Below are 20,630 nucleotides of genomic sequence, written 5' to 3' on the forward strand. Positions count from 1 at the left end.
GCCGCCCAGTGGACTGGCTGTAAGTAGGAAGGCAGGCAGATGGGTTTGGAGGAATCCAGACTGAGGTGGGTGGGGCAATGTCCCATTTGCTCCAAAGGACTACCTTCCTCTGCCAAAGGGCTGTGCCCCTTTGGCACCATCACGATGGCAACAGCTGCTTAGATGGCTTTCAAAAGGCACACACACCATCATGAGGACTAGAAACCTCCTTGTGTTTTTAGGCACTGTTCTAAAGCGAATTATTTGAATCCTTTTACGTGATGCACACACGCAACCACACACACACCCTCTGGGTCTGCGATTGCTGCTTTCTGGACTGGTGACAGATTACTCTTCTGTGCTTGCTTCCTGTCTCCTTTTCCCCCCAGGCAAACAGAAGGACCGACGGGCCCACTCTACGCATCCTCCAACCCAGAGTATCTCAGCGCCAGCGATGGTGAGAGACAGGCGGAGCCTTCAGGGTTGTTGGGTCTTTGAGAGACCACAGTCCAGTTTGCCAGCACTTGAAGAAGTGTCTTCTCGCTTCCCTGGGACTAGGCCCCCCGGGAGGGGTGGGGCACCGTCACTCCATTCTTAGCCACTGGACATCTGCAGACTTTGGTCTGCGTCCCTCTGAAGAACGGGGTGGGCAGAGTTCAGGTTTTCAGGATCTGCTTTGCTTTTTACTCGGAGTCCCAAGATCCACCAGCCGGAACACCATGCAAAAAGACTTGCAACTTAGAATGGGTTTTGGGCTGCATCCAGGGCCAGGAATGTGTTTGTGAGTACCAGAGCTGACCTGAGTCCTTCCACACAAAATTCCAGCTCTGGCTTGACCCCTGACCCCAAACCCAGCTACGGCCCTCTTGCGGCCTCCTTGCCATGAAATGGTTTCCTAAGACTTGCTGTTGTTTTATCTTTCATTTTATCTCTCTCTCTGTCCCCCCATTGCAGTTTACATCCCTGACGAGTGGGAGGTCCCTCGGGAAAAGATTGCCCTCCTCCAGGAACTGGGCCAGGGCTCCTTCGGCATGGTGTACGAGGGGATCGCCAAAGACATTGTGAAGGGCGAGGCGGAGACGCGGGTGGCCGTGAAGACAGTGAATGAGTCTGCCAGCCTGCGGGAGCGCATTGAGTTCCTCAACGAGGCTTCTGTCATGAAGGGGTTCAGCTGCCACCACGTGGTGAGGCCGGGAGGGCGGCTGAGAAGGCCGTTTGGCGGGGATGTGGCCACTCCACGAACCCATTCAGAAACCACTGTCCAGAGTTGGGCTCGGGTCCTGCTTGGGGGCTTCCCTTTGCGGGAATCTGGTTGGCCATTCTGGGAATAGGATGCTGGACTAGATGGGCCTCCTTTGGTTGCGCTGTGTGTAGTTGTGTTGCTTAATTTCGTTTAAAAGCAACACCACAGCAGATGTTGAAATGCGAGTGTGCCAGCGTGTGCGTGCGTTCGCCTAAGAAAGCAGGCTTTTACCTGGCATCAGCCTCACTGAGACTGGAGACTTAGTAAAATAAGAAAAGCTACTTTATTTATAGAAATACATAGTGGATAGAAAAGCAAACCTAGTTCTAACTAACTAGCTAAGTTGGAGGCATAACGCCCAGGTGTGGGAGTCAGCCCCATGCTCGGAGAGAGAGCAGAGACAAAGGGAGGTCTCCTCTCTCCCGGACAGCCAGAGAAGAATGGAGTGGAAAGGGCGGAAGGAGGAAGGGCAGGTAAGCTTCCCTAAAGACGTCACAGTCTAGCGACAGAAGGAAGTCAGTCAGAGCATCACAGGTAAAGGTAAACAAGCCTTATCCATCTGGAGGACCCTCACTCTGTCTCCCTTCTGGAGCACAAACAAAAGAACAAGACAGGAGTTGCTCTGGCCCCACTTCCAACACCTTTGGCCAGATCCAGCCACCGCCACAGGGCTCTTCTGATCTCCTTATGTTCTTGGGTTTTTCTCCTCTTCCCTCATTTTATTAGGTCCGCCTCTTAGGGGTGGTGTCGAAAGGACAGCCCACCCTAGTTATCATGGAGCTGATGGCCCACGGAGACCTGAAAAGCTACCTGAGATCCTTGCGCCCAGAGGCAGAGGTAACAGCGTGTGGGGTGGGATGGGTCCAGGGGGTGGGACAGAGGAAGCAAGGATCTAAATCTCTGGAGACAGCTATTTTGTTGGCTGCTGATGCAACTGGCTTGATTTCCCCAGAACAATCCTGGCCGCCCACCGCCAACTCTTCAAGAGATGATCCAGATGGCCGCCGAGATTGCGGATGGCATGGCTTACCTAAACGCCAAGAAGTTTGTCCACAGAGACTTGGCAGCGCGGAACTGCATGGTAGCTGAAGACTTCACCGTCAAAATTGGAGGTACAGCTGCTTTTCCCGGGGTTCAAGGGCCTAACCCATCTATGCTTGAGGCTAAGTGGCTGCTCTGGAGACGAGCTGAGTGGTCCTCAGGGCAGATTCTGTTTCATGTATTGGCTATATTTTGAGCGCAACCCTCAGCCAGTCTCAGGGCCAGGGGTGCAATAGAGCAAATATCCCAGTTCTGAGCAATATGACTAAAACTGCATATAATTATAAACGAAAGAAAGAATAATGAAAAGGTATCCTAATTAAAACCAGCATCTTTAAAACCACAGAGCAGGCTTCACAGTCCTAGCAATAAAATAATTAAAATCTAAATTCCTGGGAACGGTGCCTGGACAAAGAAGTAAGTTTAGTTGTGCCCAAAATGAAGGAGGCGTCTGGGCCGAACGTACCTCAGATGGAAGGTCTTTCCGCACGCCTGGCGCCACCACTCCAAAGGCCCTTTCCCGTGTCACAGCCTAAGAGGTGTTTCCCAGGGGGTGACGTTAAGCAAGTCCTCATTTCAAGCCTGAGGGCCAAATGCTGCCTTCTGGGCTCTCCCCAGGAGATGTCCCCAAGCCACATCCCTCTCCCCAGGCCACACCCCCTTGCTGGCCACGCTTCAGCTGCTCCTTGCATGTTTCTGCCTGGCTGGAAATGTGTCCTTGAATTCTGATCGTGCGTCTGGCTTGCCTGGGCAGAGGTCAGAGAGGGGTGGGCGGTGCGACCGTGTAAAAACAAGCTTACTGTCCAAAGGTAAAATTTGCATTCTTTCCCCCGCCCACTTCTGCCTCTGCCCACGCCCACCACTGGCCCTTGGAAGGGTGCCCAGAAGGGAATGAGGCCCTTGGGCTGGAAAAACAACAGCACACTTTCCCAGCCCTGTTTGTATTTTGTTGAATTTCTCTCCTGCCTTTCGGTCTGTCATGGGAACTGGTGCAGATGGCTCCAGGGAGGGTCCCGCTCCAGGGCCAGGCCAGAGTTGCATCAGCAGGGCAGTGGCCTCGCACACCTTCAGAGCATACCCTCTGGGTTATGCTAGACAGGACCATGCGGGCAGGGCTAGGAAGTTAAGCGGGGGGGAGGGGAGTGCCCAGCGTTGGTATTCCCAACAACCTGCAAGCCTTCTGGTCAGAATTTCCTCTCGTTCGCTGGAGGCCGTTCCCTTGGCTGCTCCAGGCTTGAACTGGCTGCTCTGGAGTCACTCCTCTTTCCCCCTCAGACTTCGGCATGACCAGGGACATCTACGAGACGGATTACTACCGCAAAGGAGGCAAGGGGCTGCTACCAGTGCGGTGGATGGCCCCGGAGTCTCTGAAGGACGGGGTCTTCACTGCCTGCTCTGACGTGTGGTAAGCGGGGGGCCCTACCCATGTTGCATCAGCCCCCAGTGCTGCTGTTGGCCCCTCCAAGGGGGAGGGCCTTAGCCAGAGTTTAAAAGGCCCAGCCGGGCTGCTGGAAGCTGCCTTACTCCGAGTCGGAGCGTTCATCCATCTAGCTCAGTATTGCCCACCCTGACTGGCAGCAGTGGCTCTCCAGGGTTCCAGATGGGGCTGTTTTTCCCAGCTATACCCCTGCCAGCAGGGATTGAACCTGGGACCGTCTGCGCACAGAGCGGGTGCTGCCCCACTGAGCTGTGGTCCTTTCCTTAAAAATAAAGTTAACACCCCGGTCCTCATGGTCCTGAAGGAAGCACTAATTTAAATAGAAATACAGAAAGCTGCCTTATATGGAGTCAGAGGTTTGGTCCATCTAGCTCAGTATTGTCTACACTGACTGGCAGCAGCTCTCCAGGGTTTCAGGCAGGGGATCACCCTGGGGTGCCAGCAGGGACTGGACCAAGGGGATGCCTCTCAGCAGCTCCGTTTAGGTCCCAGCCCTTGTGACCAGTGAAGCCGGCGGCCTGATGTCCTTGCCTTGCAGGAATGGAGCGCTAGAGGCCGGGGGGGTTGAGTCTGGGGAGACCCTTGCATTGTGGTCCTCATTTCCCCTCCCCCCCCAGGTCTTTCGGTGTCGTCCTTTGGGAGATCAGCAGCTTGGCAGAGCAGCCCTACCAAGGCCTCTCCAACGAGCAGGTCTTGAAGTTCATCATGGATGGGGGTTGCCTGGAGCAGCCAGAGAACTGCACAGAGAGGCTGTAAGTATGAGAGCCAAGACGGCGTTCGGAGAGACGGGCGCTCCTCTGCGCCTTTCAGGGGGACGTCATTGTGAGAGCCGGTTGTTGTTGCCCAGGGATGCAGGGAGCTTGTAGCCGCCCTTCCCTTCTCAGGTTTATTTATTTATTTATTTTATTTTATTTATATACCGCCCTAAGCCAAAAAGGCTCTCTGGGCGGTGTACATAGAGGATAAACAAGAAAATATATGAATAGAACAAATATAAGAAAATCAAAAAGCAAAACAAACAAAGAACAAAAACCAAACATCAGAATATACCAGTAATGAAATACTGTTTTGAAATACACTATAAAACAATTTTTTTAAAATAGAATATTTAAAATTTTAAAGGTTGCGGGTGCAAGTCCTTCTGAACCCCCTGGTGGAAGCTGGTCCGTTCAGGCAGCTGGGGTTCAGCCTGCCCTCAGCCAGCCACCAGTTGCCACCAGTCCAGAGGGTGGTGCTGCCTTTCAGCCTTCCTCCTGCTGCTTAGCTTCTGTGGTGCACTTGTAGACCTGGGCAGGGAGGGGTATGGGGGCCAAGCTAGCATTGGGATCTGGCCCCGCTGGCCATTGGGTCCCCTGCTTTCCACCCCACCATTCCCAGTGAGCAGCAGCCACCCCCACCCCACTTTTCAGCCAAGATTGTCTCAAGACAGTTCGGAAACTGCAGCTTGTGCAAAATGCAGCGGCCAGATTGGTAACAGGGACCAGACGGCCCAAACATATAAAACCGATTCTGGCCCGCTAGCATTGGCTGCCTGTATGTTTCCGAGCTCGATTCAAGGTGCTGCTTTTGACCTATAAAGCCTTACACGGCTTGGGACCACAATCCCTGATGGAACGCCTCTCCCGATACAAACCCACCCGTACACTACGTTCAAGATCAAAGGCCCTCTTCCGGGTGCCTACTCCAAGGGAAGCTCGGAGGGTGGCAACAAGGGAGAGGGCCTCTCAGTGGTGGCCCCCAAATTATAGAATGAACTTTTTGACGAGGTGCGCCTGGTGCCAACACTGTAATCTTTTCGTCGCCAGGTCAAGACTTTCCTCTTCTCCCAGGCATTTCAGCATGTGTTTTATATTGTTTTAAATTTATAAATTGAGTTTTAAATTGTTTTTTAAAAGATGTATTTTTTAAATTGTATATGTTTTTAGTTACTGTAAACCACCCAGAGAGCTTCGGCTGTGGGGCGGTATACAAGTATAATAAAGAAAATAAAATAATAAAGAAAGCAACACTTGGCTGTTACAGCCCCTGCAGAGCGGCTCCTGCCAGTTCTGGCTCTTCCGTGCACAGGGGTACAGGTCCCGCCTGATGGCCCCCAGCCATAGAAGCACCCGCTTTTCTTAAAGGGTGGTGGGTGGGCATCTTTTCCCTTCCAGTTGAGGCCAAGGAGTGGTTTGCTCCAGGATCCCTGGGGGCAGAAATCTGCCAGGAACAGAGGGCGCTTGGGGGTGGGGGGCAGTGGTGGAGAATTAGAATGGTTTGTGGGGCCCTGAGGGGCCGGGGTGGGGACAGGGGGAGCGGGAGATTGGACGTGGGTTGACTTGACTGACCAGGTTGCCTCTCCACGTGCGTGTTCTGCTGCAGCCATAACCTCATGCAGCTGTGCTGGCAGTACAACCCCAAGATGCGCCCTTCCTTCACGGAGATCATCGAGATGCTGAAGGATGACCTTCACCTGACCTTCCAGGATGTCTCGTTCTTCTACAGCGAGGAGAACAAGCCACCGGAGACAGAGGAGTTCGAGATGGACTTTGAGAACATGGAGAGTATCCCTCTTGACCCGGCCTCTTCTTCGCAGCGGGGCGAGGCCCTGGGGCGGGACGATGGGCTCTCTGTGGGGCTCAGAGGGAACTACGAGGAGCACATCCCGTACACTCACATGAACGGAGGCAAGAAAAACGGGCGCATCCTGGCTCTGCCCCGCTCCATCCCCTCCTAAGGGGCTTCGTGTTCCCCCTTCTCCTTCCCCTTCGGCTATTTCTCTCTACACAAATCTCAGGACTTGCAGTATTGCTGACACAGCGGGATGAGACACACCAGGGACTTGCTTTCTATCAAGAGGAAGTTTTTAATTATTGGAGGATTATTATAACGACCTTTTTCAGGGTGGGGGCACGTCATGTTACTGCGTGTTTCTGTTTTGGGGTTTGTTTTTAGTTTTTGGGGGACGGCACAAACGTTGACTCGCTGTCAGCAGACTTCCAATCTGTGAAAGACAACCCGGCAATTTTGTGGCTGCTGATTTCTGCCTCCACCCGACCTGACTCTTGCACAACTCTGGTTTTTAGATGGGAAGTGACTTCACGTGATGAGGTTGGAGAGGAGGAGGAGGAACCTTCTGATCCCAGTATTGGGGGGTCTTTTCGCTGGGTGACGAAGCAGACCCAGGCCAGGATGTTGATCCCAAGCAGAACCCAGAAGCTTTTCTCACCTGCTAACCCTCTTTGGAGAGGATTTCTTGCAATTTACCTTTTGTTATTTTTATGAATAGGCTGAAGGATCTTCAAGACGTGTCAGACACAGATCTGTCTGTTTTTCCTCCCTCCGATTTGACCAACCATTGCTGCTTTTCTTAATGGGTTAATCGGTGTGTGTGTGTGTGTATGGGTGCGTGCGCTAAGTGAATGAGTGTGCGCATATAGATATATCTACATGGAGGTGTCTGTGGAAATGGGTGAACTTTTTGTACATATCAGTTTTATCTGACCGCAGGAGTGAGAGCACGTCACTGTTCTCTATGCCTGCCCCCCCCCAAAAAAAACTTCCCCTCCCCGTGGCATGAATGAATTCTGAATAGAATATTTTTATACTGAAGAACGTTTGGGGTGAGGGGTTCCCCACCCCATTTTTCAGCAAAACGAGGTAGCCAAAGTTCAGTAGCCAACATCCTCTTTAGGATTTTATGAGTGCTTTCAAGACTTAAGCCAGGCAAAGCGAGCCATGTCCCCCTCCCCTTTCCTGCCCCCCACTTCTCCAAAGCCCACTTAATAGCATTAAATGTATATACGTTTGTTGTGACATATTTAAGTCTGCAGTATAGTGAACCTCCCTATAAATTATTGATGCCTTCCTTGCTCCTTCAAGGGGGGGGGGGGAAAGGCTTGCTTGGTAGATCTTAGAGCTGAGTCCTTAAGTGTCTGAAAGCGGGGAGTTTTATTTTCTGTTTTGGCAGAATTAAGTAACCACACTAGGAAAGCTTGGTTCACAGATCTGTACTTTGACACGCGAGTAATAGAGTTGCGTATGTGTGCACATTTGTGTCTTTTCTCTAAACCCGTAGCTGCCGTACAAATCCTGAAGCCAGTCCACTGCTGAAGGTGCGAACCCCTTTCCGGCTGGAGATTTTGCAGCTTGGGAGATTGTGAGGACCACCTCCGTTTGGTGGGTGGCTTGCTTTCTTCCCCCCTCCCCAAATCTTGCTGCACGTGCCCTCTGACCAGAGCTAGGGAAGAGCCACATACACGCACACACACCCTTCCCTCTTCCTTCTACATACCCAACCACCCACAATCCCCTGGAAAGCCTTCTGGCACATGACCCAATAGTCCACACCTTCTTGACATGTAGCTGCTGTCTGCAAGCAGGCCTTACTGCAGCCGCCCCAACCTGCTGCCTTCCTCTTCTCCTTGGACTACAACTCCCATCATCATCGTCATCCTTGATCGTCCAGCAACAGGGTTTTTCTTTGGGGGCGGGGGGAGCTGCCTTTTAATTCCAGCAGACCAAAGCAGGTCCATCTTGCTCTACATCCCATTCCCAGGATAAAGGGAACTTCCCTGCCCTCCCCTTTCCTTTCCCCACCCATTCTCAATAGCGTTCAGAGGCCTCCCTCTGGGTTTAGAGTTTCTGTTGGATCCAATACGGTAGCCCTTGATTCAACCTCTGGGGTCACAGCTGATTGGCAGAGCCAGCTGCTTCGCTTGCAAGAGGGTCATTCCCCGACCGACCAGCATCTCCAGGTACAGGCGAGAAAAGACCCCTGCCTGCAGATCTGAAGCCGTTCCTGATGAACTGCTAGATGAACCGTCTGCCTGACTTGGTAGAAAGACAGCTTCCTCATTCAATCACATCTTTGTCTTTAGGGGAAAGGCACCGTGCTTTGCAGGCAGAAGGCACCAAATTCAATCCCTGAGGCATCTCCAGGTAGGCATCCCCAAAAGACGCCCGTCTAAAACCCAGGAGAGCTGCTTCCAGTCAGTGCCGACACCACAGAGCTAGATGGACAAACGGTCTGACTCTGACCTGCTTCCTGTGTCCCCCTTGCCATTACCCCCCCCCCTTTTAGAGACATCTGCTAGCTAGAAACGGGGGAGGGGTGCAGGGGGATGGCACATCTTTACAAAGGGGAGATTTTCTCTTCTTACGTGAGGCCTTTCTGCCTGGCGGCCCTTGTTTCTTTTTCTGCTAAAGCAGGAGGGTGTAGCAATGTCTGTCTGTCTCTCCTGTGCGAGAATTTCACCCTCTTGAGCAGCTGTTTGTTCCTTTTTAAGGTAGCTTCTTCCTCAATTTAAGGGTCTCTTCTCCCCCCCCCCGCCATTGCCGCCCTCCCCAAAGTTGCTCTTCAACTTTCCTGTTCTCTAGGCCTGCCTTTGCCCTAGTCAGCCCCACAAAGGAGAATCCACTCTCCTCCTCCTCAAAATTTCTTGGTGACCCAGCTCAGATTTTGAAGTGTGCTCTTCAGCCCAAGGTGATTTCATCTGATGAAATAAGATGTCGCCAAAATCCCTCTTTACCTCTCGTGTGTTTTCCTGTCTTTTGAAATAAGCTTTTTTAAAACAAAAAAAACAAAAAACCTCTTTCCATATAATGTGAATCATCGTCATTATGAAAAAAATCAAACCAGAATCTTGTTTTCTTGATGGAATACGTAAACTTTTAGGCCTTATAAAATAGATGGGTTTTAAACAAAACAAATTGCACACGGTGGTTCTGTGTGTTCCTCGCATCCACTTGCCTTCATCAGTTTTCCTTCAATGAAAATATGCTTTGATTTCTGTTTTTATGTCCTTTTTGAGCATGAAGGGGAATGGAGATTTGAATTTGGAAGGGGGCTGCAATGGCAGAACGGCAGCTGGAGAGAGACATTTTATTTGGGATTTGCCTCTTGCAGGAAACCAGAGAATGGTTCTTTACTGGGGGGGGGTGTCATTGTTAAGAACTGTCTTAAGGGCCCCTCCAGACTGGTGGACGTTTGTCTTTGTAGGTGCGTTCTGCAACGTGGCATTGATGCAATAAATAGCGCATTAGTGGTGGATTTATACTGGACCATCCACACATCCTTCTGCTTTATTTGTTGTTCTGCAGTGTTGTCGCATTACTGCTGTCCGGAGGGGCACTCTTGTGCACTATAGCACAATAAAACCAAACTAAAACTCTGGAATATTTGTGGTATGAAAAGTTAACAGATTTCAACAGGATGTTATGGCACATGTACTGATTGGAAATGAAGCCACATGGGCACCCTGGGACCTCTGCAGGTGCGAACAGCATGGAAAGCAGGATGACCGACAACCTCACCGATGGCATCCTCAGCACGAGTCATCCTGAGTACACAATAAGAAAGATGGCTGGAGAAAACCTGGGACTTGTGCTCTGGGCCTCAGATCTCCTGCCTCTCACCCCCCCCTTTAATAATACTTTACTTCCAGGGCATCTGGGCATGCTGCAAAAGCACAGTGCTAGTGAGACGACCCTGCTCCTCAACTAGCCTCACACCATCTCAATTTGCCCAGGACAAAGACCCAAACGTTCAACTGTGCCTATAAACTAGCATCTGCCATTTGTTAAAAAAATTTTGTGCCAATTCACATCAGGAGCCTTGTGCTGTTGGGCCTTTTCTGAACCTAGCAGCGACGCCTCTGGCCCTGGTTTGCAGAGAGAGGAGCCCTGGCATTTGAGAGAGAGAGAGACATGCTGCGTGGTGCCCAAAAGTCTTCGGTCATCTCCAGTGTCGGCTCAAGGGAGAGTGGGATGACTGGACAAGCCAGGAGGAGCAGGGTGTAAAGAGGAGGTGCCGCTTTTCCTAGGAACTGATGAACCCTCTAGAAACTAGAGGCAATCTCTGCCCTCAGGTCCTACCTGACACATTTTTGTTGCTGGAGACAAAGCAGGATGGCCCCCTTCCCCATCCTGCATGCAAAAGCTGACCAGGATGGACTCAATTCACATACTGGCAAATTCAGGCTGCGCAACTGAGAGTCCATTGGGAGGGTTTGCCTGTACGTGCTGCAGCAGTGGCAATTGGATAGCGTAGTACGTGAAGGCAGCAGGCTACCTGGTTGCTCAGCAGAGTGAGCTGTTCACCTCCACCCGCAGAATGCACTGCCTGAGGCAGCTTCACTCTGTCTAACGGAAGGGCCGGCTTTCTCGGATTCCGTATGGAGGAGGAGGTGGTGCTGTGAGTTGGTCTGGAATCAGAGCAAGCCAACTTGTGAGACGCCTTGGATCTGACAGAGGGAAAGGCTGGGGTTGTCTCTCTGGTGTTCCACTTTAAATGGCCTCTCTTGCCTCCCAATCACTAACTTTTTCTGCTTGGCTGTTTGCTCCTTCTGCTGAGATCTACGGCAGCATTTGCCAACCTGGTGCAACTCTCATCCGCTGCAGCTGGGGCAGATGGGAGTTGCAGTCCAGAACGTCTGGAGGGCACCAGATTGGCAAAGGCTGATGCATTTGCTGCCTGGAGTGTTTGTCTTTGTGCCTTGGCCCCTTCGGTCCTCTGTCAGAATTGTTGGCAGACAACTTGCAAGACTTTGTTTTTTTTAAGTACACAGGTGTTTGTGTGGTTTTTCATTACGGTCACATTCTGCGAAGTTCTTGGGAGGTCTGAGTTTCAGCCTGTGTTTCTGGACTTTTGTTTCATCAACACCTTATAAAGCAAAGGGGGTGGGAGGGGGGCTTGTGCCTCTCTTTTGCCAAGCGGTTGTGATGGGTGAGAAAGGAGGAGAGTGGCCCAAGTCATACTTGAGAGTAGGTCCATTGAAACAAGTGGAGATGACTACAACTCCCATCAGACCCCGCTGGCTGAGATAGATCGGAAACCGAGTCTTCTTGGTTGATTTCAGCAGGTGTCCTCTGAGTTTCCACACTGGCTGGGGCTGATTGGAATCAAATGATCCCGATTATGAATCAATGAATGCAACTCCAGTCATACTCAAAGGGGGCCCACTGAAAACAACCTATTTGGCTCCAGCTCCAAGGGGTCTCCTCTGAGTCTGCCTTGGTTGGATACAGCCCTCTCTCCCACCTGCCTTTTCACCCCCTATTATTTTAACCCAACAATGAGAAGCCTTCGAGCGCTTCTTGAACTCTCCTAGAAGCAAAAACAATTGTTCACCGTCTGCACATTGGACTTTTATCAATCATGTAAGCAACACAATGCTGCTTTGTTGATTTGTTGTTGTTGCTGCTGCTGCTGCCGCCGCTGCTGCTATTAAAGGCTGATCCAGTGTCTTAAAAAAAAGTGTTTAAAAAATTGCAATGCAAGCATTTCTGGGAAAATGCCAAATCTCCCAGTTGCCAGAATGTCAGAATTGTAACAGACCTTTGCATGGAGAAGGCCAACCTTGGCTGGCAGGTGGGAGCGGCTCTAAGGACATCTGTGGTCTGATTGCAGCCCTTGTACGAGTTTGCCAGCTTTCCAGCCTTGGAGAGTCTGAGAAGCCAGGCCCCCCTTGCTCCGCTTTTCCACAAGTTGGTCTCCAAATACTGAGAGGTTTTTTTGTTTTTTGCAAGAAAAGGAAAAAAATACCTCTTGTTTTTAAAAATAAAAGGATCAACATTGTGCCATGGTTTTAAAAAGAATTAATAGAAAAGATACCCACTTGATTTTATTTTTTCAGTGCTTTTCATATCAGAGCCAAGCAGTGATGTGTACAGAGTATCTTTGAATATCAAATGAAATTTTTTGCTGTGTGTAAAATATTGAACAATTAACTGTTTATATTAAAAAAAAAAGAAATTCTGAATAAATTATCCAAGAATGTCACTTGACTCAGTGTCTGCTTTTGCACCTTTATCTGTTGACTCTTCTCCATTCTGTAGTCTGGCCCTTCTTCAGCCTGGTCCCCTCCAGATGCTGTTATTCTTTAATTTTTTAAAACAAATTTATAAACTACTTCAAGGCTTGAAAATGGCACACACCATGATTTTTAAAACACAGGTTCTAAAAGCAATTCCGTTCCTACAAACTCTAAAAACGAAACCATTTCTACGGATGTATAATTATATTCCATAAATGACTGGGTCACACCTCAAAGAAAGCCTTCTTAAACAGAAAACATCTTCAGTAGACATCTCACCATTATGAAGCTGACTATTGATTCCAGAGACCCAGCTCATGTCATCAGCCCTGACCATTGACCCTGCTGGCTGGGGCTGGTGGGGTTTAGGAACGTAGGAAGCCTTTTACTGAGTCTGACACTTGCTGCATCCAGCTCAGTAATGTCGACACAGACTGGCAGTCGCTCTCCAGGGTTTCTGGCTTGAGGGGTGAGGGACCTTTTCCAACCACACCTAGAGATGCTGCCAGGAATTGAGCCTGGGTCCTTTTGCATGCAAGCAGCTCCTTCTATCTGGAGGGCACAAAGTTTATTTATTTTATTATTATTTATTAATTACACTTTTATACCGCCCCATAGCCGAAGCTCTCTGGGCAGTTTACAACATAAAAGCAATATACCATCACATTTGGTACAATTGATAGTAAAAGAAAATGAATATATCACATTTTAGATAAACATAACTGAACAATAAATTGCAAGCAATATACATATCTTCAAAACAAAATGTAACAATTATAAAAATATCTAGACAAAAATAAAAAATCATACATCACATTATAAAGCATAAACCGAACAATAAATCTCAAACAATATACAGTTCATCAAAAACAGAACAAAAGAAAATAACAATTGTAAAATATGTCTAATAACAGTTATAAAATATGTCTCAAATGAAGTTCTCTACAAAGTTGGGAATGGCAGAGCTAGACAGTGAAAAAGCACTTTGAAACCACAGTAGCTTCTAGCCAGAGTTGCAGAGGGTTTGACCCACAAAGCCTAGGAACCGGCTGCATACATGTTCCAGTCGTGACAAAAAAGTAAAATTTCTCTGCACACTGAATGATGACTGTGCCCGTAATGCTGTTGTATAAGTCTATGGTGCAGCTGCATTTGGAATACTCTCTGGAGTTCTGGTTGCCTCACCTCAGAAATGATATTGTAGAGTTGGGAAAGGTTCCGAGAAGGGCAGCCAGAATGATCCAGAGGAAGTTAGGAGAGGTGCGAGCCTGTCCCTTGGGTGACCTCCCAGCGCACAACGTCAACCAGGAGAGTGAGGAAAGGGGAGGGGAGTCCTGTGGGCATCAGAAAGGGGTCCCTTCTGAGGAAAGCTTGCACAACTTGGGGCTTTTCAGTTTAGACCAAAGGTGAGTCAGAGGTGACGTGATAGAAGTGTATAAAGTTATACATGGCGTGGAGAACGTGGTTAGAAAAAAGCTTTTCTCCCTCTCCCAAAGCATTAAAACTCGTGGGCATCCAACGAAGCTGAACGTTGGAAGATTCAGGGCAGAGAAAAGGAAGGACTCCTTCACGCAGCGCAGAGTTAAGCTGCAGGATTTTCTCCCACAGGAGACAGTGACGGCCACCAACTTGGAGGGCTTGACAAGAGGATGAGGCAAGTTCACGGAGGGTAAGGTGACCAAAAGCTACTAGCCCTCATGGCTGGGCTCTCGCTCCCTCCGCGGTGAGAGGCATGTGCTTCTGAAGGCCGCTTGCTGGAAACCACGGGAAGGGGGGGTGCTCTCGCACTTGGGTCCTGCTTTGTGGGCTGCTCAGAAGAGGCGTCCGTGGGGCCACTGTGAGAGCAGGAAGCTGAACTAGATGGGCCACTGGCAGTGGTCTTAACCTCAGCCTGCCCTCAGCTGGCCCCCACTTCCCTACCTTCCAAGGACGTTGTGCGCTGCAAAGTCACCCATGGGCAGCCTCACACCTCTTCTAACCTTGCGTGCAAAATACACATCTGAAGTCAGCGATGCTTGTTTTCAATACTACTCGCTGGGGGGGCTGGTCCCCTCTGGGGTGCTCCAACTCTTCTCTCTGAAATGTCCAGTTTTTGTTAAAATGACACCCAGCCTTCCCCAACGCCCTCCTCCTGCGGCCGTGAGCAGCTGAGACAAGGGAGCTCCCTTCAGAGCTTCTCAAGGGGTTGCCTAAACTGTGTGGCCCTCCAGATGTTGCTGGACTGCAGCTCCCAGTGTCACCCCTGACCATTGGGCCTGCTGGCTGATGGGGTGAGGGGAGTTGCCATCACAATGACTGTGCTCTGTCCCCAAGGCTGGAGGCAGCATGTGTCTGAACGTCAGTTGCCGGAAACCACGGGTGGGGTGGGGAGTTCTCTTGCCCTCAGATCCGGCTTGTGGGCCTCCTGTGATGGCCAACTGGCTGGCTGCTGTGAGATGGGCCGCTGGCCTCATCCAGCAGGCTCTCCTTCCATACGCTCCGCTGTGCTGGGACTTGCTCTCGGGCTGTTTCTCTGAAATCTGCCCTGCCTTCTTCACGGCTGGCCTGCCTTTATCTCCGGCTGAATCTCGCCTTGGCTGCCCAAGGAGGAGAAGTGGCTGGCGTTTCTTGTTTTGCTTCGCTTGCAGGGAACAGGAGTCCGGTTGCCCAACTTCCTGGCGGTTTCCTTGGCTAATGTTTGGCAGCTAAGAGGAGGGGAACTGCCACCACTCTGGCCATCTCTTCCCTCTCAGCCATGCTGGCTGACACCGGGATTCCACCCTGGAAAAACCCTTTTGGGAGCCTGGCTTTGGAGACCCCTCCAAAATAACAGGCTGTCCTTTTCAGCTTCTTTCTCAACCATCACCGCGTAATCATGGTTCTCAAACATTCAGACTGCAGCGTTGGTCTGTGACGTGGGGGCTGATGGGAGTTGCAGTCCAAAACATCTGTAGGGCAACGGGTTAGGGAAGGCTGTTCCCAGGAATTATTGCATTGAGAAAAGATGGCGAAGAAGGAGCCTCTCCGTGCCCTCTGGGGAGCCTGCAGGCGCTCTGGGGAGCCCCAGCATTGCCTCAGGCTACGTTCCACATTGGTAGCTGCCGTCTGATGCTTGGTGTATCTAGCACAGTAATGTCGACACAGGCTGGCAGCAACTCTCCAGGGTTTCAGGCTGTGGGGAGAGGAACCTAACCTGGGACCTTCTGCAAGCAAGGCAGATGTTCCACCACTGAGCTGTTCCACCAATGGCCTTTCTTCCGTCAGGATGTCGTGAGGCCTTATCTCAGGGCTCAGGAGGAACCCCTGGCCCTGGGGACAGAAAGTGGCCCTCAGGACAGTCCCCAGGCTACCCACCCCACTGGCCCTGCTCTGCGCCTTCCTCGAGTGTTTTAGCCTGGTAGCAAATGTGTCCTCGGACACTGGCCACGCCTCTTGCTGCCCGGATGTCAGACAGAGGGGGCAGGAGGAAGCCTGCTGTACAAATGTAAACCTGACATCAGTTGCTGCATCCACTGGCAGGCGGCCCCTGTGAGGCTGCCCAGAAGGGCATGCGGCCCTTGGGCTGGAAAGCTTTCCTACCCCTGCTCTGTCCACCCTATATGTGGCGGGCCAGCTATAGCATCTTTCATTCCCATAATCAAGCTTTCACCTGCAGTGATGATGAGTGACCCCTGTGGCTGCTTTTGACCCCCTGGCCCTTTCTTTCCCACCCTCCAAATGGCAAGAGTGCAGGGGGGGGAGGAAGGGGGGAGGAAGCACTCTGCTTGGCAAGAACTTCTAACAAGCTAAGAGGCGTTTGAGGAGCCTCTCCTGCAGGGGTGTAGTAGGGTCTTGGGGGGGTCTTAGACCCCTTACTTGTTTGGGAGCAGGGTCCCAATGTCTCCAGCATCCTATCAGCCAATCAGCATGGAAGGGGAATGTGTTAGCCACTGGGAAGAGTCTTCTAACATGCTTCCTTATCCTTCCCTGCTGGCTGGAGCCAATCAGAGCAGAAGAATGTCAGCCAGCCACTGGGAAGGCTCTTCTCAGTAGTCAACACTCTCCCCTTTCATGCTTATGGGCTCTTGGGGACATCTGTTGTTGTGGGAGAAAGCATTAACAAGGATCTCATTCTCAAACCAGCAGCAAAAGGGGGAGGGGTGTGGCTGTGACTAACGTGAAGGGACCCCCCCACACACACTTCTGGATGTACCACGGCACTGCTGCTCTTCTGAGCCCCACAAAAGAGGGGGAGGGAGGGGCAGGGCAGGACCAGCTTCCAGAGAAGCGAGAGGGTGTTTTTTTGAGAAAAGAGGAAGAGGCGGATTTTGAACCAGCTGCCACAACAGGACAAGCAAGCTGGCCGGCTGGCTGCCTTTCTTGCAAGGGAGGGTCCTCTGCGGAGGAGGAGGTGGCAGCAACATCAAGGCAGAGGGAGCCACTGCAGAGAAGAGGCAGGGGGTGAAAGAGCCATTCTCCCCAGCAGGGAGGCAAGCTTCTGGGTTCAGCAGGACGCAACTCTTCTTCAGGCTGGAGCTGCTGGATGTCCAAAGCAGAAAAGGGGCTTTGCGGAGAAGGAGAAAAAGATGCTTCTGGTCCTCATAGGGGAAGCCCTGCGGTTTTGTCTTCAAGGGAGGAAGGTAAGGCGGGTGAGATGTTTTGCAGGCTGAACTGGGCTCACCAGAGCAAATGCAAACGAAAAAGACTGCTTTGGAAACACAAAATGTGGAAATCCCCCACCACTACCAAAAAGGTTAACTTGGATCTGGGCTTTCTTCTCTTCCTTCCCCCTCCATCTTTTAATGTTTTTTGCATTGCAAGAGATTTGGAAACTTCTCACTCACTTCATAGTGATTGAGGTGGCCCGTAACCAAAGTTCCCTCGCTATGTAAAGGGGCTTTCTTTTCCTAATGGATCAGCGCCAGCACCACCCTGGGGCATCTCGTTGTGCGTCCTGGCTGGTGAGGCAATGTTTCTTCCCAAGCCTGGCAAGGCAGATCCTGAGGGCACCACGTTGGCTGCACCTGCTACTGCGGTTGCACATACTTACCCGGAAGTCAGTCCCATTGAGCTTAAAGGGACTCAACATCTTGACTAGATATGTGAGCTTAGTGAGCAACTGGGCACAATTCTGCCTGCACAGAGCAACCGCCCCACAACCTGGTCCCCTCCGGATATCTTGGGACTACAACTCCCATCAGCCACCTGATGCTGGGGCTGATAGGAGCATGGCTGGGGCTGCTGATGGGAGTTACAGTCTGAAGATATCTGGAGGGCTCCAGGTTTCCCACTGCTCTCAGGAGGGGATGCCTCTTCTTGAAAGAGGCATTCTTCCATCTTTTGTGTGCAATACAGCCTTTCCCAACCTTTGGGTCCCCAGATGTTATAGAGTCATAGAGTTGGAAGGGGTAGTCCAACCTCCTGCTCAATGCAGGAATCCAGATTAAAGCATGCCCAACAGTGCCTCTTGAATGTCCCCAGGGTTGGAGAGTCCACCACAACCAAGTAATTGGTACCACTGTTGCACCGCTTTAACAGTTAGGAAGTTTTTCCTGATGGTCAGCCAAAATCTGGCTTCCTGTAACTTGAGCCCATTATTCCGTGTCTTGCGCTCTGGGACGATCGAGATCCCGGCCCTCCTCTGAGTGACAACCTTTCATGTATTTGAAGAGTGCTATCCTATCTCCCCTCAGTCTTCTCTTCTCAAGGCTAAACATGCCCATTTCATTCAGTCCCTCCTCATAGGGCTTTGTTTCCAGTCCCCTGATCATCCTCGTTTATTTATTTATTTATTATTTCATTTATATCCCAGGGCGGCAAACAAAAGCTCTAAAAACACCTTGAAACATCATAAAAGCAAACTTTAAAATATATTAAAACAAAACATCTTTCAAAACATTAAAAAAACTTTCAAAACATCTTTAAAAAAAGGTATAAAACATACCGTTTTTTTTTTTTAAAAAGGTATAAAAACATATTACATATTTTGTTGCCCTCCTCTGAACCAGTTCCAGCTTGTCTGCACCCTTCTTAAAGTATGGTGTCCAAAACTGGATGTAGTGCTCAAGATGAGGCATAACCAGTGTGTGGAATAGAGGGGAACTAGTACATCATGCTATTTAGAAACTATACTTCTGTTTTTATTGTTGTTACGTGCCTTCAAGTCGATTACGACTTATGGCGACCCTGTGAATCAGCGACTTCCAAGAGCATCTGTCATGAACCACCCTGCTCAGATCTTGTAAGTTCAGATCTGTGGCTTCCTTTATGGAATCAATCCATCTCTTGCTTGGCCTTCCTCTTTTTCTACTCCCTTCTGTTTTTCCCAGCATTATGGTCTTTTCTAGTGAATCATGTCTTCTGTGTCCAAAGTATGATAACCTCAGTTTCATCATTTTAGCTTCTAGTGATAGTTCTGGTTTAATTTGTTCTAACACCCAATTATTGTCCACGGTATCTGCAAAGCTCTCCTCCGACACCACATTTCAAATGAGTTGATTTTTCTCTTATCCACTTTTTTCGCTGTCCAACTTTCACATCCGTACATAGAGATCAGGAATACCATGGTCTGAATGATCTTGACTTTGGTGTTCAGTGATACATCTTTGCATTTGAGGACCTTTTCTAGTTCTCTCACAGCTGCCCTCCCCAGTCCTAGCCTTCTTCTGATTTCTTGACTGTTGTCTCCATTTTGGTTACTGTGCCAAGGTATTGATCATCCTTGACAAATTCAATGTCTTTGTTGTCAACTTTAAAGTTACATAACTCTTTTCTTGTCATTACTTTAGTCTTTTTGATGTTCAGCTGTAGTCCCGCTTTTGTGCTTTCTTCTTTGGAATGGAAATGGCCTTCCTTCAAGTCTGTTTTTTTTAACAACCCTGAATAATTTAGTATCATTAGCATTCACCACCTCACTGCTCACCCCTAACTCTAGATCGTTTATGAACAAGTTAAAAAGCACAGGAGGTCCCAATAACCGCTCCTTGGGGGACTCTCTTTTCTATATCCCTCCACTGGGAAACTCTCCATTTATTCCTGCTCTCTGCTTGCTACTACTTCACCAATTCCTGATCTACTATCTATATGCTTGTTGACGCTCTCAAAGAACTCCCATCAGATTAGTAAAACAGGACTTATATTTGCAGAAGCCATGCTGGTTCTGCTTAAGCAAGGCTAACTCTTCTGTAGGCTTTGTTATTTTATCTTTAACAAATACCTTGTTTTCCTGGAACAGATGTTAAGCTAAAATGGAAATGGACTGCCTTCATGTCATTTCTAACTTATGGCGACCCTATGAAGAGGGTTTTCATGGTAAGCAGTATTCAGAAGGGGTTTACTATTGCCTCCCTCTGAGGCTGAGAGGCAGTGACTGGCCCAAGGTCACCCAGGGAGCTTCAGGGCTGTGACTGGCCCAAGGTCACCCAGGGAGCTTCAGGGCTGTGTGGGGATTCGAACCCTGGTCTCCCAGGTTGTAGTCCAGCACCTTAACTGATCTGTCATTTCCAGGATCCCCCCCCCAAAAAAACAGATCCCTTTTGGTGTTATATTCTTGTTAGAAGATCAGCAATCCTACATTGGAGTTATTTGAGAACTCTGGGTGGTAGCCATTTGCACCCGGCAATTTGTCAGATTTTATTTTATCCATAAAGCCTCGAAATGCATTTCTTGTCACCAGTTCTTCTCTGACTCCCTTCCTGCAAACGTTAGTTCAGGCACAGAGGCACATTTGCCCTTGTGAGCCTCCCAGCACCGTCTTCCATGTTCACCGACTGCCTTAGTCTCAAAGAAGCCTTGCTGCACCCTGAACTAAATGCAGCCTACAAAAATGCCCCTTTGGGAGAGAGAGAGACTATTCCAAAAAATGAGATGGGAGCCCTTTTCCGTCCCAAGCGTCTGCTAGGGGCATTGGAAGAGGACAGCAGCAGTGAACGGGACAGCCTGGCCCTTCGCCTCCCTGGCCAAAAGATAAGAGGCATTTTAAAATAGCCCCTTGGCTTCGAGGTGGCTCTTGACACCTCCTGACCCTACAAAAGCGAAGGGACATTGACAGGTCAAAGCATGGAGAGGCAGACCCTGAGGCCTCTTGCTCTGGGTTGCATGATGATCAAGGGCCCTTGCTCAGTGAGAGACCCCCGGGTGCAATCCCCGGCATAGCCAGGTAGGGCTGTGAACTGCT

The 20,630-nt window shown here is 50.0% G+C and overlaps 2 protein-coding genes across 3 annotated transcripts in view; both read left to right on the top strand.

Annotated features, from left to right (window-relative positions):
* Positions 1 to 12,462, top strand: part of INSR (insulin receptor) — an 87,392-nt gene extending 74,930 nt beyond the window's left edge. Inside the window, exons 15-21 of the mRNA XM_061602074.1 lie at positions 369 to 436; positions 934 to 1,163; positions 1,949 to 2,059; positions 2,175 to 2,334; positions 3,539 to 3,668; positions 4,319 to 4,453; positions 6,063 to 12,462. Coding sequence (XP_061458058.1) covers positions 369 to 436; positions 934 to 1,163; positions 1,949 to 2,059; positions 2,175 to 2,334; positions 3,539 to 3,668; positions 4,319 to 4,453; positions 6,063 to 6,417 — 1,189 coding nt within the window. The 3' untranslated portion in view covers positions 6,418 to 12,462. The remainder of the gene's footprint in view (positions 1 to 368; positions 437 to 933; positions 1,164 to 1,948; positions 2,060 to 2,174; positions 2,335 to 3,538; positions 3,669 to 4,318; positions 4,454 to 6,062) is intronic.
* A 4,405-nt stretch (positions 12,463 to 16,867) lies between these two features.
* The window catches only part of ARHGEF18 (Rho/Rac guanine nucleotide exchange factor 18), a 78,261-nt gene continuing 74,498 nt past the window's right edge, over positions 16,868 to 20,630 (top strand). For both annotated transcript variants that reach the window (XM_061601351.1, XM_061601352.1), the window contains exon 1: positions 16,868 to 17,094. In XM_061601351.1, coding sequence (XP_061457335.1) covers positions 16,998 to 17,094 — 97 coding nt within the window. In that variant the 5' untranslated portion in view covers positions 16,868 to 16,997. The remainder of the gene's footprint in view (positions 17,095 to 20,630) is intronic.

Source organism: Rhineura floridana, chromosome 18 (genome assembly GCF_030035675.1).
Source record: "Rhineura floridana isolate rRhiFlo1 chromosome 18, rRhiFlo1.hap2, whole genome shotgun sequence".
Classification (NCBI taxonomy): Eukaryota; Metazoa; Chordata; class Lepidosauria; order Squamata; family Rhineuridae; genus Rhineura; species Rhineura floridana.